Here is a 24627-nt window from a genome sequence, read left to right on the forward strand (position 1 = left end):
AGCGGGGACTCAGCTGGTGCCCAGGCTCCATCCGGGGTCGGGGGGCTCGGGCTGGGATTCAGGTACTTTGAGCTGTTTTCCTGCCTTCCCTCAGCCCTTTATGATCCTCCCAGATTTGAGCCTCCAGATTTCTGCACTCCCTGCTCACGATCGTCTTTTTTTTGTTTTCTGCAGACGCTGCCCCGTCTGACGTTCAGCTTGCGGCCTCTCTGTAAGGGACTGGGGGGCCATCCCCCTCCAGGACGGAGGTCAGAGGTCGCCACCAAGCATGGCGCCCACCCGGGGCCCTGCCGTGGTGTCTGTGGTTGGTCCCGTGGGCTTCCTCATGGTTCTGCTGGTTGGAGGCAGCATGGCAGAAGGTAAGAGGCTGCCATGAAATGCTCGTGTGTGTGTGTGTGTACACACGTGTGCATGTGCATGCATGTGCCCCCCCCCAAGGCTTCTGGTTTTGCCAAGCAGAGCCCCTGTCCTTCACAAATGAGGCAGCACAAAGAACCCAACGTGCAGATCTAAATAATACCGATGCTGTTGATGATGTAGTAACAATAAGGACACGTGAGAGCTGCTTCCTGAGCGCCGGCACCAGGGCAGCACCGGATACAGACGTTCCCCGCTTCAGCTCCCTCAAGCCTCACAGTTCCGTCATGCCAGCTCTGATTTCCAGTTTCTCAATGAGGCTCGGGGAAAGCAGGGACACCCTCCAGGTCACCCCTGCAGGCTGGTTCCCCTGCAGCAGGTATTAAATGCCACGGCCCAGGTGGCAGGCAAACCTCTGAAAGTAGAGCCAGAGCTGGCTGGTGTTGGACAGAGAAGAGCCAGGAGAGACTCCTCGGCAGAGAGGACATTGGGAGCAGGGCTTTGCAGACGTGTAGGAGTTGGCCAGTTCTGAGATGTCCCTGGTAAAGGTGACAGTTTTGGGGACGAGCAGGGCTGTGATTCTGACTGTAACACGGGGAGGGGCAGTTCCAGGCCCCAGGCCAAAACCCTGGTGGTGTGAGGGGCCTCAGAAGAGGTGTCCTTCAAGTCCGTGGGGACACGGGAGACCAGGTCAGCGGGTCCTCTCCTTGCAGAAACCGGGTTCTTGCTGTGAGCCAGCCTGCTGTGTGACTGGACCGGAGACACCCCGTTAGCCACCACATCTGCCTTGGGTTGAGTGGAGCTCGTTGCTTTGACATCCCCCCATCTTGTGACAGGACGCCTGAGAAGCCCTTCCTGCCGGTTGGGGTGCACAGTAGGCCCACAGCTCGGTGCTGCCAGGACCATGTTGTTAGGCCAGCTTGGGGGACATACGCGTCTGCTGTGCCCGTTTGCATTTTCTCCTGCTTTTCACATTGTTGTTATTTTAAAAATTCTGTTAAAACTTAGATAAGATCTCCCTCACTTGGAAGCTTGCGCTTCAGCAGCGTGAGTCACCTCCCCCATGCTGCGTGGCCACCGCCACTGGCCAGTTCCCGAGTGTGTCATGGCCCGTAGGAGCTGTGGACCCCGGAGCCAGGAGCCCTGGTGCTGCCGGGAAGGAGAGCGAGGCTGCTGACAGAGCCGGTGGGTGAAAGCCCCCAGCCGCTCTGCGGGGCAAACACCTGGTGGGCTGCTTATGTCAGGATGACCCCTGCAGGGCAGTGCATCTTCGTCACATGAGGCCACCAAGAGGCAGAATGGACAGTACCACCCCCCCAACAGCAAGTCTCCAGTGCACCCCTCCCTCCCCAGCAGTCACTGCCCTCCTCCTCCAGCACAGGGACCTTAGCCCCCTTGTCTGTGGTCACTGGGTCACTGGACACCTCACCCGGGTGGGATGGACCCTGTGATGCTTAGCCGCATGGACGTCCCTCCTGGGTGGAGTGGACCCCACGGTGCTCATCTATGTAGATGCCTCACCAGGGCGGGATGGACCCTGCAGCGCTCGTCCGTGTGACATCGCTATCCTGAGTGGGATGGACTCCACAGTGCTCGTTCACGTGGACGCCTCTCCGGGGCGGGGTGGACCCCGCAGTGTGGGTCCAACTACAGGCTCTTGGAGCTGTGACACAGGCATTGGGCTGCGCTTCCCCTGAGGGTGGAATGATTGTGTTTTCTTCAGTAAATGCCTGCTATGCTTCCGTGCCAGTCCCACACCAACCCTGGCAGAGGAGGACAGTCGTCTTCAGTCCTGCAGATGGGGAAACTGAGGCACAGTGAGGTTCATGGCAGGCAGGAGAGGGGCCTGCTGTGGTCTGAGCCCAGGTCCTCCAGTTCAGAGTCCACGCTCAGCCAGGGCCTGTCTCTCACCCAGGATCTGTTTTCTGCAGGGTGAGCTGCAGACTTCTCATTCCTTCCTGCTGTCCATCTGTCTGTCAGTCTGTGCAGGCGCTCTCTACCCCCAGCATTGCTGACTTGGGGCCAGATCCTGTCCTGTGATGGGGTCTGTCTGATGCACTGCATCCCTGGCCTCCACTCAGGATACCCCAGAATGTCCCCAGACATCACCCTGTGTCCCCTTGGGGTAGAATTATCCCCAGATGAGAACCTCTGCGTTGGAGGCTCCCACTAACCCTCAAGGGACTCCGCATTTGTCCCATATCTATCTGACCTCCTAGGACACTGTCAAACTGATATCCGCACACTGAGTGGAGGACGACAGAGGAGGGTGTCACAGAAGCTGGAGGGCCCCCTAGTTTACAGTGTCTGACCCAGAAGGAGTTCATGCAGGTGTGCGGTGTGAGCGGGGTCAAATCCCCTGTTCTCCAGATAGCTCCCACAAGGGGTCTCCCTAGCATTGCTGCCGTGGGGCGGGGTTCTTCCCTGGGGCGCAGCACCCGATGCCCCATGTAGGGGTCTGAGCTGCATCCCTGGCCGCCACCCACTTGATATGATAGCACACCCATGCACACACACACACACACTCACACTCTCCCCACCCCCAGATGTCAGAACTCCATGCATCTTCAGGAAAGAGTGCACCAGCCCCTCCACTGCCTGAACCCGCACTGACTGAAAAGTTAACCCACTGACTGAATAGTCAACGTCTTTGACAAAGAGCCCGGGAGGCACAGCGGTTAAGTGCTCGGCTGCTAGACAGAAGGTGGGAGGTCCCAACCCACCCAGTGGCTCTGCGGGAGCAAGACCTGGCAGCCTGCTCCCTAACGGTGACGGCCTGGAAGATTCCACAGGGCAGATCTGCCGTCACAGGGGTTCGTGGAGGGAAAAATTGTCCAGGTGTCACCTAAGAGCAACAACGACTGCTCAGTGCCCTGCTTCAGTCATAACGGTTAGCCTTGGGGATGAGGTGGGCTCGACTTTAGAAATCATATCAGAATCTCAGTAACAGCTCTAAAACAGAGGTGGTGAGGCTGAGGCTAGGAGTGGTCACAGAGACAAGAAGTTTGGCAGCTGCCCCAGGCTGGGTTCGAATCCTGGCTCTGTCCCGTGGCCTTGGGGAGGTCTGTGCTCGTTTACTCGGTTGGTGAGCTGTTACTAAGCACTTGCTGTGTGTCAAGCCCTGTCTTGGCACAGGGGACAGGACATAACTTGTTCTTGCCCCACGGAGGTGAAGTGTCCAAAAGAGACAGTGTACTGGGTGGGGGATGTTCTAGAACATAAGAGAGCTGGGAGGGGGCAGGAGTGAGGGAGGACCAGGGCTGTGGTCAGTGAGGGCTCACTGAGGAGGGGGCGTCTGAGCAGAGATCTCCAGGAGGTGAGAGTGTGGCCCATAATAATTGGGGAAGGGCTTTCCCAATGGGAGGAGAAGGAACAGGCTGTGCAAAGGTCCTGAGGCAGATGGGCCTGACATTGAGAGTAACAGTAAGGCTTGAGGCCAGAACAGAGAGAGGAGGAGAGCAGGGAGGGGCTGGAACAGGTCGTGCAGTGTCCTGTGGGCCTCGGGGAGGTGGGAACCCTGGAGGGATGCAAGCAGGGGAGACCTGAGTCTAACTCAGGATGACTTCCAGGATGCCTTGGGGGTCTTCTAGGAAGCAGTGGGGATTTTCCCAGGATGCAGTTGTGGTCTTCCCAGAAGGCAGCAGGGCCAACTCATATGGTGTTCCTGGACACCCCCTGGCGGCCGTGGGGAGGTTTGGGGTGAGATCGGAGCTGGAAGGCCAAGGTGGAGACCTGACACACGTCCAGCTGATCAGTGAGGTGGTGTGACTAAGGACTTGTGTAGCTTGCACACAGCCGGCTTTCCCTCTGGGGCCCTGTTATTACCCAGGTGCTGGTTGGAGCCTGGGTGGTTCGAACCTGCCTGGCAGCTCTGGGAAAGGAGGACTCAATCTGCTCCTGTAAAGATGCCAGCCAGGGAAATGCTGTGTGGCCACTCTGCTCTGTCACCTGTGGTCACTGTGAGCAGAACTGACTCCATAGTACCTGCTCCCACCACAGGTGCCTGCAGCAAGGAGAGCTGAGCTCGCATTTCCCAGCATTTCGACCCCAGGGGAGAATCTCTTTAGCAGAAATAGAATCCACATAGAATCCAGGAGTGGGTCCTGCACTGGGGCCCATGCTGCCGGCTGGGTGGGGGGCTAGTGCCAGGGAGCCTAGGGTGAGCAGGCGCCTGAGCATCCCATAGCTGAGACCAAGGGGAGTCAGTCATACTTAAGAAGCACCTAGTGGTTCCCATTGGGCCCTTCCCAGGATGCACTGGGGCTTCCCCAGGATGCTGTGAGGTCTTCCTAGGATGCCGAGGGGATTTTCCCAGGATGCGGTGGGGTCTTTCCAGAAGGCAGCGGGGCCAGCTCATAGGAAGTTGAGGGGTGCAGTAGGTGAGTTACCAGCTCTGTCACCAGAGTCTTTTCTGCAGTATCTGAAATGAATAGAAATAAGACCCGTGACCAGCTGGAGATGGAGAGTAACTCCCAGCCGCCTGAGAGGTCTGGTTTCTTGTGGGCATTGCCAATCCAAACCTCTATCTCTTGCACTCACTCGTCCATACCAAGAAATTTGGAAGACAACTGCCTGACCGATGAAGGGGAAAAGATCTAGATTTGTTCCCATTCCACAAAGCAATGATGCAGCAGAATGTGGAAATTACTGAACACTCTCGTTAATGTCACAAGCAAGTAAAATCATGCTGAAGATTATTTAAAAGTAACTGGAGCAATACAATTGATAACATTTAGAAAAATGAGAATTCCCACACTTCATTGTGCTTGGGCGCGTAGACCAAAAAGCAATTGTTCTCACAGAACAAGGGAACACTACATGGTTTATAGTCCGGAAAGGTGTGCATCAGGGCTGTATCTTTTCTCTATTCCTATTCAATCTGTATACTGAGCATATAATTTGAAAAGCCAGACTCAATGAAGGAGAATGTGGCCTCAGGATTGGAGGAAGACTTTCGGGGACAGAATCAGGAAAGATACAGTGGGGATCTGGAAAGATAGGGTATTAGTGGGGGGCATAGATCAATGGTAATTAATTTTATAAGACACAGTGTTTTAAAAAAGTTCATTATAAGGAACAAAACAGAATTTAAATGAAAGACTGTATAAAACACAATGTACATGCATGAAACACAACTTATATGAAAGATCAAATATTTAAAAAGTATTGGAGGAAGACTCATCAACTGTTACACAAATGATACAATCTTGCTTGGAGAAAGTGAAAACACAAATGATACAATCTTGCTGGCAGCAAGTGAAGAGGACTTGAAAGCTTACTGAAGTTTAGAGGCCTGCAGCCTTCAATATGGATTACAGCTCAACCTCAAGAAAACAAATACCCTCACCACTAAAGCAATAAGTAAAATGATGACAGATGGGGACAAAAATGGAAATTGTCTATGATTCCATTCTGCTTGGGCCCACAATCCACATCCTTGGTAGCAGCAGTCAAGAAATCAAAAGATATATGTTGTTGTTATGTGCCGTCGTGTTACTTGTGACTCATAGCGACCCTATGTACAACAGCCCTAAACTCAGCTCTGTCCTGTGCCAATCACACTGTCTCCTACACACCCATCCTGATTACCCCAGTCACTGAATCAATCCACCTCCTAGAGGGTCTTCCCCTCCTGCGCTGTCCCTCTACCCTACCAAGCATGAGTCCCTCTCCAAGGACCTGTCCCTCGTTACAACATGCCCAAAGTATGTCAGACGAAGCCCCAGAATTCTTGCCTCCAAGGAGCCGCCTGGTTTAACCCTCTCCAGCATGAATCTGTTTTTGTTTTCCTAGCAGTCCATGGTACCCTCCACACTCTTCTCCAGCTCCACAGCTCAAAAGCATCAATTCTCCTTCTATCCTCCTTAGTCACTGTCCAACTCTGTGATGCATAACAAGTGATAGTAAAGACCATGGCCTGTATCAGACACACCTTAGTCTCCAGAGAGACACCATTGCTCTTCAGTACTTTGGAGAGGTCCCTAACAGCAGACTTTCCCATGGCAATACACCTTTTAATTTCCTGGCTACTGGTGCCAAGAGTGTTGAGAAAATCTGCCATCAAAGACCTGTCTAAAGTATAAGGATGTGGGTTTACAGAGTACGGGGCGCTTCATTCATCCCACGGTTTCTTAGTTGTCTCATGTGCACATGAAAGTTGGGCAGTGAGTGAAAAAGACTGAAACTGGAGAGAGCTGATGCCCTTGAAGGTGGTGCTGGTGGATTGTTGACTGTAGCGTGGATTGTGAAAAGAACAATGAATCTGCCTGGAGGAAGGACAGCTTCCTACAGTGCTTCTTACACGCCCACCGGTAACACCGCCTCTTCCACGCTTCGAGCATGTTCTCCGGAGGGGCCAGTCCTGGGACAAGGACATCTAGCTTGAAAAGCAGAGGGTCAGCAGGAGAGAAGACGAGCCTCGTCCAGAGAGGCTGACACAGTGGCTGCAAAGGTGGACGTGAGCATGGTGGGCATTGGACAGGCTCCGCCAGTCTTTCCGTCTGTTCATGGGGTCGCTGTGAGTTATATAGTCAGCACCTCCCAACGACCTGGTGTCTGCGGTTGATTATTTAGAGGGCGTTATCCTAGTGCTCGGGAGCTGTGTGACCTGGATCAGGTCACTAGACCTGTCTGAGTGTCAGTTCCGCTCTCCAGAGGTGTGGTTTGAGAGGGATGCTGAAATCCAGGCAAGCGTGAGCACTGGTCTCCCCGAGCCAGGGCCACGACCTGGGAGCATCGCTGGGGAGGCGCAGCACGCTGGGCGACACCATCAGAGGGAGGGATACCAGATGACGGGCACTGTGGCAGGAGTTTATTATTTTCTGGTAAAATACCCATTTAGTTAAAACAAAAAAAAAGCCCCATTTTTTTTTGCAAGCACTTCTTAGATGTTACCACCTACGAGACTAACAAGATGCTGATTTACTATTTTAACTTTCTCCTGAGCTCTAGTCAGAGCTGTTATCGTTACCCACTGCCCGGGCCGTTTCAGGTCACAAGGCTTCATCTGCACACACCTGGATTTGCTGCTGCTGGTGTTTTCATAGTAGCTGATTCTGTCACATTTTCTGGTGTTTTAGCTACAGTATTGTGGCAATTAATACTTGCGAGAGGATATCAATAACTTATTTTTGAGGACCAAGTAGTAATTAAAGGAAAATAAGAAAAATCCAAAAAGGCTTCCCACTTAGCTACTAATAATGTTGTAGCTAATCACGTTCTAATTCAATGTGGAAAGATTTTTCACAACTGTTTTTGTTGTTAGTATTCATAGGATTAAGAAATATTACATTTGAGCAGTTTACAGCAGTATCATATCTTATTCTATGATTGTTGTTGTTATGTGCTGTCAAGTTGCTTGCGACTCATAGTGACCCTATGTACAAGAGCCATAAACCCTGCTCTATCCTGTGCCAACTTCACTGTCTCTGCCACACCCACTCCCATTACCCCAACCACCGAATAGATCCATCTCATGAAGGGTCTTAGTGTGCTGCACTATGTTTCCACTCTCCTGAACATGACATCCCTCTCTAAGGACTGGTCCCTCCTTGCAACATACCCAAAGTATGTCAGACGAAGCCTCAGAATCCTTGACTCCAAGGAGCAGCCCAGCTTCACCCTCTCCAGGACAAACCTGTTGGTTCTCATAGCAGTCCATGGTATATTCAACACTCTTCTCCAGCACCACAGCTTCAAGGCATCAACTTTCTTTCTTATCATCCCTATTCACTGTCCAACTCTCCGATGTATAGCACACAATTGGGAAGTTTATAGCCCAGATCCAGCACACCTTAGTCTCCAGCCTGACGTCATTGCTCTTCAGTACTTTGGAGAGATCTCTGACAGCTGACTTCCCCAGTACAATTTGTCTCTTGATTTCCTGGTTGCTGGTTTCAAGAGTGTTGACTGTGGAGCCAAGTAAACTAAAACTGTTAACAATCAACAGTCTCTTCACCATCCATACTGATGCTCTCAACTGGCCCAGTAGTGAGAATCTTTGTTTTCTTGATGTTGAGCTTCAATCCATATTGGAGGCTGCAGTCCTTGACCTTCTGCAGCAAGCGCTTCAGGTCCTCCTCAGTTTCAGTGAGCAGGGTTGTGTCATCTGCATAACGCAGGTTGTTGATGATTCTTCCACATGAGCAGGGTTTATGTCTGAAAGAACAGAAGAAAAAATTCAAGCCTTGAGGTTACAGCAGTGAATGTTTTATGGCAAGGAGTTGAACCACGTAGGAAGCATGAAAAAAAATGGCAGGAGTTCATCAGATTACTGTACCAGAAGATAATTGGTTGATATTTGGCCATTTCATGAGGTAGCAGCGTATGATCAAGAACCAGTGGAAAGAGGAAATACAAGCCACACCGAAGGCCCTGGCCAAAAACAAGGCCTGAGGAATTCATGGAACCTCAGCTGAGGTGTTTGAACAAACAGTCGCAGCCCTGGCCACGCTTACTTGTCTGTGCCAAGAAATTTGGCAAACAACTTGCTGGCCGACTGACTGGAAAAGATTCATATTTGTGTCCACTCCAGAGCAAGGTGATTCAACAGAATGCGGAAGTCGTCAGATAATATGATGAACGTCACATGCAAGTAAAATCCTGCTGTGGTGAAGGAAAGAATGGTTGCAGACATGCATCAACTGGGAAGCACCAGAAATTCAAGCTGGATTCAGACAGACGAGGACGTGCAATGAGGGCTGTCACTGCTGATGTCGTATGAACCTTGGCTCAAAGTCGAGATTGCCAGATTGGTGCTTGCTTGTGTCTCACTGACTGGGCAAAGGCATTTTAACCGTGTTGGTCCTGGTAAATGATGGATAACGTTGAGAAGAATGGGAATTCCAGAGTACTTAATTGTGCTTCCGTGGAACCTGTACGTCGACTCAGACAGTCATTCAAAAAGGACAAGGAGATCTGCATGGTTTAAAAACCAGGGAAGATGTGTGTCGGGGTCGTGCCTCTCCATCACTCTTCAATCTGGATACAGAGCCAGTGATCCCAGAAACTGGATTATACTGAAGAATAACATGGCATTGGAGTCCGAGGAATTCCTCGTTGACAGCCGGCGTTAGACAGATGACACAACCTTGCTTGCTTAAATTCAAAGAGGACTTGAAGCACTTGATGAGGAAAACAAAGTACAGCCTTCTGCATGGATTACTCTTCAATGTCAAGAAAACAGAAGTCCTCACAACAAATTGACCTGTAAACCGTATCATGATTAAGGGAGAAAAGATGGAAATTATCAAGAATTTAGCTTCATTTGGGATCCATAATCAATGCCCATGACAAGAAACCACCCAGTATATGATGTGGAGCAAACAGTCTGTAAAAGGCCTCTTTAAAAAAAATAAATAAAAAATTTAAAGAGTTAGGTGGTCACATGGAGGACTAAGGTGTGCCTGCCCCTTGCCATGCTATTTCCTGTTCCTTCATGTGTTATGAAAGCTGGACAAGGAATACCACAGCAGAACTGTTGCCTTTGGAGTATGATGCTGGGAACTACACTGTGGGTTGCCGGAGGAGCAAACTAGGCCGTCTGAAAGAAGTGAACCTAGAACACTCCTTAGAGACAAGAGTGTTGAGACCTCATCTCATGCACTCTGGGTCTGTTACCAGGAGGGTAGGTTCCTGGGGGAGGAAATCTTGGATGAACTGAGTTGATGCAGTAGCTGCAGCGCTGGGCTTGAGCACAGTGGAGACTGGGAGGGTGGTGCAGTGTTTTGTTCTGTTGTTTGTGGGTCAAGAGACAGTGGACGTGGAACCTCTTTTGTGTCCCCACACCAGCCAGCCACTTGGTGGGACTTGAGTGCCAGGTAGGTATCTATTCCTGAAGGTCACTACCTAGGATCCTAAGGGCTGTGGGAGCCAGGGGGCACTGCACCCACCTGGCTGAGCATCTCTGAGCCAGGTGTCTTGACACAGTGTGCTCAGAGCTGTGAGAGGCACACAGAGACAGTGGCAGGCACCCTGCAGGGTTGGGCTGCAATCTGGGAAGGCTCCCTGGGGGAGGTGCTGGCTGAGCGGAGATGGAAGCAGCCAGATGGAGGGAGGACAAAGAGCTGCTGGGAGGAGGGAGCAGCTGAGGCCAGGTCCCCCCAGTCCCGCTGGAGTCCAGCTGGCTGGATTGGCGGGCGCTAGGGGTGTGTCCAAGCACTCAGCTGTAAACAGGCCTGGGACGCCTCTGCTGCTCCAGCCAACACCGCCTTCCAGCTGCTCCCAGAGGAACATTTTCCCAGAAGAGGGATTCCTGACCCGGCCACAGTGACTTTTTCCTGTGTCCTTGGCTGAGGACAGGGATGGCCCTGGGTCACCAGTCCTGAGGCTAGAAGGGAAAGGGGGGCCGGGGGGGGAGGGCTGTCCTGGACACTGGAGCAAAACATCTGCCATAATTCAGGTTTGAGGCCTTGGATTTGAACTTGAGCGGCATTCTGGGCAGTGAGGCCTGTCAGCTCTCTGAAATCTTACCTCTTCTTCACTGTGGGTTAGTCGGTCAGTCTAGAGGAGTAAGGAACGGCTGAGAGAGGCCAGGCTGACAGTCTGTCCATCTTCCAGAGAGTTGGTGAGACCTGCGGTCACGTCAGCAGGAGCAGGGCCCGGAATGAGGGAGGTGAGACTGCTCCAGTCAGTGGGGCAGTCCTCTCTCGTGCCCAGCCCAGCCCAAGCCGTGGGTGCTGGGGTCTGGGCGAACCCAGACACGGAACCCAAACCTTTCTTGAGCCTCTAGGCCAGCAGAACCCCTGGTCTCCCAGCACAGGCCCTGCGTTCACCTGCTCATGTGCACATCTGGGAGGCTCAGCCTTCCAGCAGTGCTCTGACCTTGGCCATCCAGCTCGGCCTCTCCTCTGACTCTATGCTTTCACCAGTCATTTCCTTTAGCCAGTGCATTTAAATAAATAAAACAAAAATTAACTAGTCCTAAGTCTAAAAGCAATTGCCAAAACCATAGACTGGACTCAAGATGACAGAAGAATTGATGCCTTTGAGTTGTGGTACTGGAGAAGAGTCTTGAACATACCATGGACCTCCAAGAAAAAAAATAGGTCTGTCTTGGAGAAAGTGAAACCAAGCTTCTCCTTGGAGGCGAGGACTTTGAAGCTCTGTCTCACATACTTTGGGCACGTGGCCAGGAGAGGTCAGTCCTTGGAAAAGGACATCATGCTTGGAAGGGTGGAGGGACAGTGCAGGAGAGGAAGACCCCGGAAGAGATGAATTGACACAGTAATTGGACATTGGGGGTTGGTGTGTCGGAGTCAGTGAGAGTGGCTCAGGACAGGGCAGGCTTCAGAGCTGTTGTACGTAGGGTCGCTGTGAGTCACAAGCAACTTGACGGCACATCATAACCACCACAGATGTAAGTGTTAGTAGCTCTGGTGGCCTAGTGTGGAGCATGTTGTGTTGCGAACCTAAAGGCAGCCGGTTCCAGTCTACTAGCTGTTGTGTAGGAGGAGGAGGGGCATTCTCCCCCACAGTGACGTACAGATCCAGAAACCTGAGGGAGGGGCCCAGTGTGTAGGAATCAGCTAGGTGGTAGTGGGTGTGGCTTTCTTGTTCTGAACCTAGATAAGACACCAAGGGAAGTCATGCACGCCTGTGGAAGACTTCCTTCATAGCGTGCTGTGCACACTTAACAACACTGAGAGAGACCAGTTGGCCTTGTGGGCCGAAAGTGATGCTACCAAGCCAAAGGTGGGTGACTCTAATCCGCGGCCCTCAGGCCTGTTTTAAATTGTTGTTGGTCAAACATTCTTCTAGGTTGTATATCCCTGGTGTGTCCACTTGCCGTACAGAGGTAACTTGTGGTTGCTGTGATGCTGAACACTGTGACACTGATGTGTCAAATGCAATAACGGTTACCCACGGTGGACAGTGTTTGGTAGTGCTCCCCGGTTGAAACAAGCTTGGAAGCAGGAGTGGCATCCACTTCTGTAAAGAGCTTGCCTCCAGAAACCCTGTGAACCTGGAGAGAGGATTGAAAGTCACACAAGTGTCGAGGACTTTCCTTCATAGGGTTGCTATGAGTCACCTACGACTCAGTGGCACTTTACAACAACAAGACAGCAGCCTCCCGGTTCCTTTTCCTGGGGCAGCCATTGTTTCTCCCTTTCCTATAAAGAGAGAGACCCTCTGAGCATACACATTAGTGTACATGCACACACATTTTCTCCTGCTCACTCTTTTTTTCCTTATTGCAGATGTGGTGGTAGCACTCTCTACTTTTCTTCCCATTTATTGTTTTTCTGTCTAACAGTAAATCTTGACCATTCCCCCAAAATTATCCATTGTCAAACAGCTCTTCCTTTTTCTGGCTGCATAGTACTCCACTGCTTGCCTGATTCATGCCAAAAATAAGGGGGAGGGCCTCAGTTGTTTTTTAATCATTTCCAACTCATGGTGACTACAGGAGTGTCAGCATGGAACTCTGCTCCAGAGAGTTCTCAGCAGCCGACCCAGGCCTTTCTTCTGGGGTGTCTCTGGTAATCTCAGACTTCCAACCCCTTTTGAGTTAGCTGCTGAATACTTGTTACTGACACCAACTGTGGACGCTGGGGCAGCTGGAACTGCCTGGGTTTAACTAATCCCCAGTCAGTGGCTATTTCCCTTGTTTTGTTTTGGTGGTGGTGTGGGGGTTTTTTTGTTTGTTTTTGTTTTTTTATTTTATTGTTTTGTGTGTGTGTGTGTGTGTGTGTGTGTACTATAAAATCAGATCTGACTGGTACAGGAGGAGATTGCCCCTCCTTCTCCAGCAGAGCATCTAGTGGATTTGAACCGCATACCTCTGGGATTGCTGTGTAGCTTCTTGCCACTAGACCACCAGAGCTCCCTTCCCTTGTTTTTTTTGGGACCTTGTACATTGCAGCTCTAGAGTCTGTTGATAAAAAGTCTCAAAGCACACACTGAGATAAAAATAAAAGAGGTAAAAATCCAAAGGGATACACTGTAGCATTACTGTGAATCCAGACAACTTCTGGGTGATTCAAAGGTTACTGTAGAAAGGGTCAATAAAAAGAAAACAATGTTACCAAGCCCTTAAAGGAAAAAAACCCCAAACCCACAGCCACCAAGCCATTTCTGCCTCCCTTGCACCCTGTGGGAGGGCCGGTGTAGAGCCGCCTGGTAGGGTTTCCAAGTCTGTGAACATTTATAGAAGCCGACTGCCACGTCTTTCTGCTGCAGGACAGCTGGTTGGCTCGCTCCTGCTCCCCACTGCTGCCAAGTCAGTTCTACTTCGTGGTGATAATAGAAGCCGTGCCTCCTGGGTTTTCCAGGCTGGAATCTCTACAAGCGAGTCACCAGTCTTGATCTTGAGGTGCCACTGGCTGGCTTGAGCCCCTGACCGTTACTTCAGCAGGCAGCTCTCTCGCATTTTGCTGATGGACGGTGGTTCTTGCTGGCTGCCACGGAGTCAGCCCTGGCTCGGGGGCACCTCAAGGACCACAGGGTGAAGCATTGCCTGGTCTCACTCATCATCATGGGTGTTCAGGCCCTTCAGGGTGACTGTGTTGTGTCTCCACCGCACAGAGGATTCCCTTGGGTTTTTCATCAATCCTGCCTCCACCAGCCACCATGTCCTGTAGCAGCTGGTCTTGGCCAGTGAGGTGGGTTACAGGCTGCAGCCTTTTTTACTTTGGGACGATTGAGATGGTTTGGACTGAAAGGCGGTGATAGTTGTACACCGTTATGAATGTGCTGCCACAGTCAACACTGTTAATACCAGCAGCCAGGAAATCAAAAGACGTATTGCACTGGAAAAGTCTGCTGTCGTGGACTTCTCCAGAGTGCTGAAAAGCAACCATGTCAATCTAGATACAAAGGAGTACCTAATCCAGGCCATGGTTTTCTCAATTACTTGTTATGCTTCTGAAAGTTGGACAATGTTTAAGGATGACAGAAGAATAGATGCCTTCAAGTTGTGCTGGAGAAGAGTCTTGAACATACCGTGGACTGCCGAGAAAACAAATAGGTCTATCTTGGGGAGAGTGAAACCAAGTCCCTCCCTGGAGGCTAGGATTTTGAACCTCTGCCTCACTTTGGGCACGTGGCCAGGAGGGACCAGTCCTTGGAGAAGAATGTCATGCTTGGAAGGGTGAAAGGACAGAGCAGTAGAGGGAGATGGATTGATACAGTAACTGGGGCGATGGGGGTTGGTGTGTCACCGTTAGTGAGACTGGCTCAGGACAGGGCAGGGTTCAGAGCTGCCGTCCATAAGGTCACTGTGCATCACAGGCAACTCAACCAATAACATACTGTGACAGGTTTGGAAGCAGGAGTCGCATCCACTTCCTAAATAACATGCCTTGGGAAACTCTATGCACTTTGATACATGGCAACAGTTGTAGAGGGTCTTCAGGCCTTTTGTTCATAGGTTCGCTATGAGTTGTGCTTGACTCGAAGACAATAACAACAACAACAAGTACTGCCGTCAGATTGGAACTGACTCAGCTGACCGTCCAGTGGATTTTCAGTGGTGGTAAATCACCCGGGAAAAGACTGCCCATCTCTCTCCTATGAAGCTGCTGGTGGATTCAGCACATGGAGAGGCTCCACCTTGGAGTTGGAGCAAGACCCTGCTGATTGGCCACCAGAGCACCCTGGCTGACACCGTTAAACCCCCCTCCCCACTTAGGGAGCTCTGGTAGCCTAGTGGCAAGAAGCTGCACTGCAATCCCAAAGGTCCGTGGTTCGAATCCACCAGATGCTCTGCTGGAGGAGGGGCAATCTCCTCCTGTACCAGTCAGATCCAATTCAATGGTACACACACAATAATAAAATTTAAAAAAAACAACAAAAAAACACCAAAATCCAAAACACAAAAGCCCTTCTCCAAGGGTCTCCGAAGCTGGCATCTGTACAGAAGCAAAGTGTCTTTACCTGAGGAGCAGCTAGTGAATTCCAGCCCCTGACCTCCCAGTTAGCAGCCCGGAGATCAACCCCCTGCACCACCAGAGCTCCTGGAGTGGACTGTAGTTCCACACTATCCAGTCAGAACTGGCTCATAGCTGGTTGTCAGAAGCAGTAAATCGCAAGGCAGGACACTACCCCTTCTTCTTCCATAAAGTAGCGGCTGGGTTTGAACCTCAAGCCTTTGGGCTGACAGTGCAACTCCTTACCACTAAGCCGCCAGAGCTTCCTTTCTGTAGACTCTTGTAAAATGAGGAATTCTCCGTTTTGAGAATTTCATCCCAGTTGACAAAAACGCACGAATCTGGCTCAGCTGCTGGCCGGCTCTGTTTCCTCAGCCAGCACCCTGCCTGGTGTGCCTCAGTTTCTCCACATGTCCTGTGGGGATGTGACGTCCCGGTGCCCCGCCCTATGGAAGGTCATGGACGGTAGGAGCTCCAACCTAGAACCTGGAGCTCGCTCTGAGTGTGTGTCCTCGCCCAGACACCTTAAACAGAGAGGTCAGGGCCCCGGGCTCCGAGCACTGAGTCTCTGAAAAGCCGCTGGAGGGTCAGCTGTGAGCCGGTGCTGATTCGACGTCACAGCAGCAATGGGCCTGAGTCCACGGCCCATCTGAGTCTTTGTGCTTTGGTTTAGCCCCAGGTCCTGCTGAAGGATTAGACTGGGTTACCTCCTTCTAGGTCTTTTCAGGGCCAAGGACCCTCTAGGGTCTGATGGGTCACCCCGGGGGGCCTCCAGGTGCTGGCTTTAAGGACCCTCCCCAAGGATACATAGAAGCAGGTGTGCCCCGTGCGGTGTGCGTGTGTGTGGGTGTGCACTGGCTGTGTCAGGCGGCTGCACACCACTGCCTGTGGGTGCTGTGGGGTCGTTTTGTGGGGTCTATGTGGGGCCACCTAGCTGGGCAGAGGGTGGATCTGTCTATCCCTCAGGGTCACAGCCTCAACCCCCCTTTACCCACGCGAGTCACTTCCCCCTGCTTTCTCCCAGAGCCCCCCAGGTTCATCAAAGAGCCCAAAGACCAGATTGGCGTCTCGGGGGGTGTGGCCTCCTTCGTGTGCCAGGCCACGGGCGACCCCAAGCCACGTGTGACCTGGAACAAGAAGGGCAAGAAGGTCAACTCGCAGCGCTTTGAGGTGAGTAGGGGATGGGGGGGCTGTATGTGTGGAGTAAGGAGGTCTCAGGCCAGGAACCCCTCAACGTGGCCCCAGCACCTCAGTCACGAGAGGCCGCAGAAGTGTCCCCAAGTGGAACGAGGGCAGCCGGGGCCAGGCAAGCCTCCTGGACCCTCAGTAAACAGACACCCGCTCTCACACCTGTGTGGTCTCCCTTCACATGACCCCCACAGCTGGCGCACACAAGCCAGTGCTCTTTCCACATTTGCACTGGGCCTGGGTTTCCACTTCCAGCTCACCCACCTTGCCTCCTAAGAGGGGGAGACCAGACTTGAGTCCTGGTCAGTGACCCTCATGCATGGTCACCAGCCATCTGTCAGCTAGGATGCCAGACAGGTTTCAGCAGAGCTGCCAGCCGAAGAGACTAGGAAGAAAGGCCTGGCAGTCATCCCAAATCAGCCAGTGAACACCCTGCAGATCACAGGGGTTTGAACCGCAACCTGTCACGGGGGTGGTGCAGGATGGGATAGTACTTCGTTCCGTGTGCATAGGCCACCAAGAGTCACAGGTTGACTTGAGGCCAGCGAGGAGGTGTGTAGTTTTAAATGCCCACATGTGGGTGCACAACCCCCAGCTCCTCTCCCAGCTAACCCTGGGGCCATGGGGGTGTCCACCACTGACCCCTGGACCCATGATGGTGTCCCCAACAACTCATGACATCCCCGATGGATGCGGCCTGTCTGGGCCCCAGCCTCACAGTGCACCTTCCCCACCCCCGTCCCCGACAGACGATCGAGTTTGATGAGAGCGCAGGCGCCGTGCTGAGAATCCAGCCACTGCGGACCCCCCGGGATGAGAACGTGTACGAGTGTGTGGCCCAGAACTCAGTCGGGGAGATCACCGTCCACGCCAAGCTCACTGTCCTCCGAGGTACCGGGGTCCCACGGTGGACGGGGAAGTGCTGGGTGCCGACTCGGGGGCATCCTTGCCGAGACTCAAGCCTTCCACATTGGACTTTCCCGTTTGTGGGGCTCAGACCTCTGCTGCCATCCCTTAACGCTGCGGGGCCCAAGGCCTGCTGGTGCTGAGTTCCTGAGACTCCACGGGCAAAAGTGACCACAGACCCTTGGGGTCCTTGACCTCCTGAATGTGCCCCAGCTCATACCGGCCACAGCAAGAAAGAGAATTACTAGCACTCACAGTTATGAAGGGTGCACTGGTGGTGTAGTCGAGCCAGTTAGGCTGCTGACCCCAAAGCCGTGGGTCCTCTGTTCAAGTCCACCAGTGTCCTCTGTTTTTATCCACCAGCAGCTCCTTGACAGAGAGATGGTTACTTTTCAGTCTCAGCTGTGAGTCGTTTCCCACCCAAAGCAAGAAGTTTGAGTTTGAATCTCAGCTGCTAAACAAAAGGTTGGAAGGGCAGGTCTACCCAGAGGTGCCTCAGAAGAAAGGTCTGGTGATCTGCTTCAGAAAGTCGCCCCTGGACTCCCCATGGAGCGCAGTTCTGTTCTGAAGCCCGTGGCCCCTCCATCATTCAGCAGTGACTCCGTAGCAGCTGGTGTTTGTGTAATAGAAATGTTCACGATTCCAGACTCGCTGTGGGCACAGGGGTCCAGGGTCTCACGTAATGTTCTCAGGGCCTCGTGTCTCTCGTCTCCTGGACTTGTTTTCTTTGCTATCATGTTCAATAAGATGCCCCAGTTCCTTAAGTCACTCCATACACAGGCCCTAAAAAAGAAAAAAAAAAGCTGCTGTCCCAGGGTTTGTTGCTCATTGGTGGTCTTTGTGTCACACGCCCAGCCCTGGGCCAGTCATCATGGCCCCGGAGTTTTGAATCTGGCCAGACTCCTCCCCTGTGCCTCCTTGGAAGGGCTGGTAAGGAGTGATAAATGGATGGTAGACAAATAGATGCTAGGCAGACAGAAACAGCCGCCCGTGCGCCCACTGTTTATCCACAGGACCCTGTGGAAAGCTTGCATCCTGGGCTGCTTGCAGGCCTCATCCAGACGCATCAGGGGCCTAGGGAAGTTGCTTCCTCGTTATAAACAAACAGCGTCGTTCGGCCTGGCCGTGGACCCACTCTCGGCCACTCCCCGCTGCCTTTCCCAATAGTCTGGTTTTAAGTCAGAGCTTGAAGGTTTTGGCTTTAGGGCCTGACGCGTGGAGTTTAAATCTTACTTGGTGCTGCCACTTTGCTGTGACTCTGGGCGAGTTTAACAGACCTCTCTGAGCTGCAGTTTCATCTTCTTGTAAGTGGGGCAGTAACAGCTCCCTCCCACCAGGGTCATAGTGGGAGCCAGCGAAATGAGGGACGCGGGGCAGCAGGGTGGCAGGCAGGCCAGCAGCTCCCGGTCAGCTCCCTCTATTGGTGGCAAGGATTATTGTCATTTATTCTGGTTTTAACAAGAGGGCTGCAGTGCTTGGCTCTGTGGGGTCAGCCTGCCAGACAGACCCTCCTAACCCCTGGGGGTAAGTCTACTTGTGGCCCCTTGGGTGGTCTCCCGCTATCCCCCTGGACAGTGGAACTCTGAGCAGGAGCCCTGGGCAGCTCAATGGGCATATGATCTCAGTGCTCCCCGAGAACCGAGTGCCCCGCTGGGTGGTTTGTATCAGTGGCTATGGGAACCCCTATGGTTTCATCCTGCACTTTGTTGATTGTGGCTGGTGGTGCGATGCCAACTCCTGGTGACTGGGCTGTGTGTGTGTGTATGAGGTGGAGCAGCACCTTGTGCTTTACAAAGCTGTGACTTTTTGCAGACAGGTCGCCAGGGCTGCCTTCCGCGGTGCAGGAGGCAGGTCCACACTACCGGCCTTTGGACAGGCAGTGCTGTTGTTGTTAGAGACTCATAGTGACCCTATGAACATCAGACCTGAGCCTGCATTATGCACCCCCAGGCCCTTCAGATGGGGGGCAGCCCAGCAGAGGGGAGGAGCCTCACGTCCCACCCCCACTCCCTGCAGGATTGAGACCTGATCTTCTCCAACACACACAGAACAGCAGCTCTCCGTGTGCTCGCTCAGCCTCTGTCCTGACAGTTAAGAGGACAAGCTGTGAATCGGTTAACTGCTCTGTCCCTGGGAGGGACGCACCACCCCTCCCGGTGCCCTCCAGCGCCCCTCCTTTTCCTCTGTTCTTTGGCTGTTCAGAAGGCCGGGGTGCAGGGATACCCCCACCAGGCCCTGCACCCTGTTCCCCTCACTCCCCAGGCTGGGCTGCAAGGCCGCTCGGGGCGGCTCCCAGCGCACCCAGCCTCCCTTCTCCGCCACCATCTGATTACGGACCCCGCGCACGCCTCCCGCGCTGTTGTTTTAATTAAACTCCCAGGAATTGGGCACAATGTGGGCCGCGATGAACATTTTTGTTTAATTAGAAGCCGCGGCCGCCCCCCGCCCCCGCGCGCGCCGGATCCCCGCCCTGCTGGCTGCCACCCACACGCGTGCTGGCCCCCCACGGGCTGCGTACACCGTGGGGTGCACGTGGGGGCGCAGATCTGCTCGGGGTGGGGGCGCGCGTGACACGTGCACACGCACGCACAGCCAAGGCCCCGCTCCAGATTGCCCCACTGGTCACGCTGCTGGTAACCAATCAGAGTCAACCTCGGGGTTAGCCCCTGAGGGCTACCCACCTCCAGCTGGGTCCGCTCTGACCCTGGCAATGCCCAAGCCGGGATTGGAGGCTCCTCAGCCAGCCTCCCCCTGCCTCCTCTGGGCCTGGCTAGTTGTTAGGGATGGATTGATGGATTCTCGCTCGTGGCTACCCCGTTTGTGGTGCAGAACTGTGGTGGGGGGTTTTTAAGGCTGCCACCTTTCAGTTGTAGATTGCTTGGCCTTTTTTGCTGGGTACTTCTGGGTGAGTTCAAGTTGCCAACCTTTTGATAAGTATTTGGGCACTTACTTAACTGTCTGCACCACCCAGGGCTTTAGTCAAGCCAGCTCTGGGTTAAACTCCAGCCACCCTGCAGCCTGGCTACCCGGTACAAGCCGGGTGTGTCTGGCCCTCAGTTTCCGTCTGTGTGTAGTGGGCTGCATCTCTGAGGAGGATGAGACCTGGCGCAGAGGGCTCTTGGGACTTGCGTGTGGGACTTGGGCCTGGGGTGATTTTCCCCCGGGTCAGACAGAATTGTGGGCACACCTCCCATCTGTGGGTTCGGTTCCAGCCCATTGCACTAAAGCAAAAGTCACAGTAAACCTGTTACATAGACACCTTTTAATTTGCTGGGACTCTTGGAAGTTGTGTTTACGCCTCACCGTGGTCCATTCGGGCGGGCCTGGGGTGTAGTCTGTAGGGAGTTACACCCTTACCTGAAGGCCACACCTGCCTGGTGGTTCACACCTGCCTCCAGCTCCACTGGACAGAGATGAGCAGTGTCCCTAGCGTGTCTTCAACGTACCAGTTACAGCCTCAGAAACCGATAGAGGGTCAGCTGTGAGCCATTTCCACCTACACCTCCAGATGAGGGTGCAGTTCTCTGAAGAAGTGCTGGTGCTCTGTTCCATCAGGCTGCTAACGGAAGGTTGTTGGTTCAAATCCACAGGCGGCTCTAGGAAAGAAAAAGATAGGCAATCTCCTATGAAGACTTGGAGCCTGAGAAACCCGAGGGTTTCAAGTCAGGACTGACTTGATGGCCACGTGTTTGGTTTTGACTTTGGCGGTGCGATGGCTTTATGGAAAGATCTAGAACGTCATGGGATGCCGGCAGAGGGGCACCAGAGTGGATGGGGAGCATGTGTGTGCTGGTGGGTGGATGCTGAGAGGCACGTGACACAGTGAGCCCGAGGCCTTCGCTGTGGCACAGGTGGACGCCTGTCCAGCGCCCCCGCCCCACTGCTTCGTGCCGGGGGGCAGTCCCTCCCTGGTTGGCCTGTGTCCCCAGCCCCCAATCCTGTGCTCCGTGTGCCTTCTTGGCATCGTAAGCACATACCTGGGTGTTGTTTCCTTTTTGCACGTGTACTGTTGTTTGCACTGGAAGTTGGCACACTTTTCCTGCAAAGCACCAGAGAATAAACACTTTTGGCTCAGTGGGCCAGTGGGTCTCTGTTGCAGCCACTCAGCTCTGCCTTCCTAGCCTGGACATTGCCACAAGCAATGAGAGGTGAAGGGACATAGCTGTGTTCCAGTAAAGTTTTATTAACAAAAACAGTGACGTGGATGCAGCCCTGGAGAGCCGTCATTTGTGACTCTTGTTCCAACACTGCCCTTCACTTTGAACTTTTTCCATGTAGCATTGTATATTGAAAATTTTCTCGGGATTTGTGAAATGGTTCCTCCTGCCTTTTTCAGCATTCTGTTCCCCATTAGCCCAGGGTCCCTGACTGACAGGAGTTGAGTTTGTCTTCAGCCTTTTGCTGTTCTGACCTGTACCTTAGGGATCCTAACCCCATGCATCCTTCCTCTGGTGTGTGGTGCCATGTAGACTGCAGGTGCTGAGCTTCGGAACCAGGGCTCCCTGTGTGAATGGAAGCAAATTGTCCTGTCCCAGGACAAGGGTGTATAAAGCAGGATTCCGGCCACCTGTGTGTGCGAGTGTCTGTTTCTCCACATCCTCACCACCACCACCACGATGACTATTCATTTTGTTGGCTTGTTTAGATGTTTGAGGGCAGAACAACCACCCGTATTGGGATTCGTTGTGAAAAGAATGTCTGCTGGAATTTTGTTTACTTATTTATGTGTGTGTGTTTGTATTACATAGTTTTACCACTTTAAACACTTTGCCCTATTACCACCTTTTGATAAAATATTAAGATTTTTTTTAGAAGGGCATGGTGGTTTTAAGTGGTAGCACCAAAGCCTCTACAAAGGAGACTCAGGTTTGACTCTGGCTAGTGCACTTCTTGGAACAATAGAGTCATTTAACTTGGAACCACAATCAGCACACCTGGTAGCAGAAATCAAAAGATGTGTAAAGGGAAAGGGTTTCACTTTAAAGACTAAGGTGTACCTGATCCAGACGTAGGAGTTGGAGGACCTCTTTGGGAGGTCCCCCCAAGCCGCCTCTCCCACCTTGGTGTCAGCTGATCTGGCTACAGGAGGCCCTGAGCCTGTATTCAGGGTCTGTGGGGTGCTTGGGTGGAGGGGGCGTGTCCATTAGCCAGTCCCCTCAGTACCTCAGCATCCCATGATCCTGCCACTCCACAGTTACGAATCCCTGGGGCACCAGATGCTGGATCTCAGTGATCGGCAGTTTCTGGGAAGGCCTGTCTGGCTGTCTCTCTCCCCTCATAGTCCATCCCCCATTGGGGGGAAGCCTGATGCTGACAGGTGACCAGGGGTGCGAGCAGCAGTGCAGCATTTCTCAGGGTCAGCAGCAGCCGTGACGGAGCCACTTGTTCACTTATTGAGCACCGACTGCATGCTGGGCCTGGCCCTGGGCACCAGGGATGTGTCATGACGGCCAGAGTTCTGCGCACAGGGGAAAGGAGTCCAGGTGGTACAGTGGTATAGTACACGGGGCTGCTAAACAAGAGGTCTGCAGTTCAAATCCAGCCACGGGCCTCAAGGGAGAAAGACTGAGTGGTCTGGTCCTGCCAGCCTAGGACACGCTAGTGGGCATTTCTCTGTCACTTGGGGTCCCTCTGAGTCAGAATTGACCACATGCGGCCAGCCACGTGTGCTCTGGAGCAGTGATTCTGCAGCGCGCATCTCAGGGGGGCCTGGAACAACAGGGCACGAGCGAGCCAGTCCAGATGACGATGAGAGAACAGAGGAGGGGCCGAGAGGATGGCAGGGGTGGCGCAGGAAGGGGGCGGTGGCTCCTCGGAACAGGTGTGGCGGGGGGAGTGTTCTGGGGGGTGGGGCAGTGTGTCAGCTTCTCTTCTGTGGGTGTTTGGGGGACTCCACTGCCAACTGTGAAGTCAGGGGTTTGAGCCTATCATAAAGACCTCGAGCCTGGGAACCCCTTGGCTTGGTTCTCTGTCCCGGAAGGGGCTGCGAGCGGCCGACGTGAGGGCTGTGGGCTATTTTGTGCGCACACGGTGGTTGGGTGGCTGCGAGCCGCTGACTTGAAGGTAATGGGCTGTTTTATGTGCCTGATTTGGCTTCTCTGGCGAATTGTAGTGTAAGCGGGGGCCTTGGGGGTACAGTGGTGGAAGTCTCACTTCTGTGTGGGAGACTTGGGTTCATTTCCCAGCCCGTGCCCCTCATGTGCAGCCAACATCCAGCTGTCTGCTGAGGCTCGTGTGTCCCCGGGTATCACACGTTGTCCCCTGGGGGCAGTCACCCCAGGTGAGCACCTGTGCTCTGGTCTACTGGCTCCGACAAGCCTGAGGTGAATGTGTTTGGCCCCACTCAACACAGAAGGGGAGACAAACTGGTGGAAGCTGGGTGCCCGGAAGCTGGAGGGATGGATGACCAAGGGGTAACCAGGCCTGTGGCCCATGTCCCCATCTCTGCCCACAGAGGACCAGCTGCCTCCCGGCTTCCCCAACATCGACATGGGCCCCCAGCTGAAAGTAGTGGAGCGGACACGGACGGCCACCATGCTCTGTGCCGCCAGCGGTAACCCCGACCCTGAGATCACCTGGTTCAAGGACTTCCTGCCTGTGGACCCCAGTGCCAGCAACGGGCGCATCAAACAGCTGCGCTCAGGTGAGCACAGGTGACCCACGGACTTGGGAGCCACAGAGGGCAGCGTGCGGAGGAACGGGACATGGACGTCGGAACGTGGGGAGAGTGGCCTCAAAGCCAGGCCCTTGGCAGGTGGGGGTAACGGGAACTGAGGGCACTGGTGGGAGATGTCTCCCGTGCCTTCCCAGCGGGACGCGATGGCGCAGACACCCACGGTGGTGGGGAGCCACGGAAGCCTGTGGAGGGAGAGTGTCTCCATTACCCGAGCAGTGGGGTCCCGGTGAGGCGCAGACAGTTAATTGCATTTGATAGAAGTTTACTGGGGACGACGGGAATCTTTAGTGCCCGAGCAGCAGTGACACAGTGGGGGACAAAGAAGTGACTAGAGCGTGGAGAGTGGTGAGCAGAGAGCACGTCGAACGCCTGACCGTGGCTGTGTGAGGGGGGCACAGGGAGCCATGGAGGGCGGCAGCGGGAGAGCATTCCGTAGGTGTTCGCATAGGGGTCTGATGGGGTTGGGGAACCCCTAACACGCTGGCATGAGGGCGTTTTCAGTCCTTAACAGTGATCTTGTCCAGAAGAAATGTCTTGCCATAGATGAGTAAGGAGATGGGGGGCCTTCAGGAGCTAAGGAGATGGGCCTTCGGGAGCTAAGGAGACGGGGGGGGAGCTAAGGAGACGGGGGGG

General features: G+C 53.4%; 1 protein-coding gene across 2 annotated transcripts in view; it reads left to right on the forward strand.

Annotated features, from left to right (window-relative positions):
• The first annotated feature begins 202 nt into the window (after nt 1-202).
• Nucleotides 203-24627, forward strand: part of PTPRS (protein tyrosine phosphatase, receptor type, S) — an 89331-nt gene continuing 64906 nt past the window's right edge. Inside the window, exons 1-4 of one of the 2 annotated variants that reach the window (XM_006896376.1) lie at nt 203-359; nt 16249-16394; nt 17162-17303; nt 23773-23961. In XM_006896376.1, coding sequence (XP_006896438.1) covers nt 269-359; nt 16249-16394; nt 17162-17303; nt 23773-23961 — 568 coding nt within the window. In that variant the 5' untranslated portion in view covers nt 203-268. The remainder of the gene's footprint in view (nt 360-16248; nt 16395-17161; nt 17304-23772; nt 23962-24627) is intronic. The other variant, XM_006896375.1, reaches the window with a different exon arrangement.

This window comes from Elephantulus edwardii, unplaced genomic scaffold, assembly GCF_000299155.1.
Source record: "Elephantulus edwardii isolate Elephantulus edwardi_28Jun2011 unplaced genomic scaffold, EleEdw1.0 scaffold00185, whole genome shotgun sequence".
NCBI lineage: Eukaryota > Metazoa > Chordata > Mammalia > Macroscelidea > Macroscelididae > Elephantulus > Elephantulus edwardii.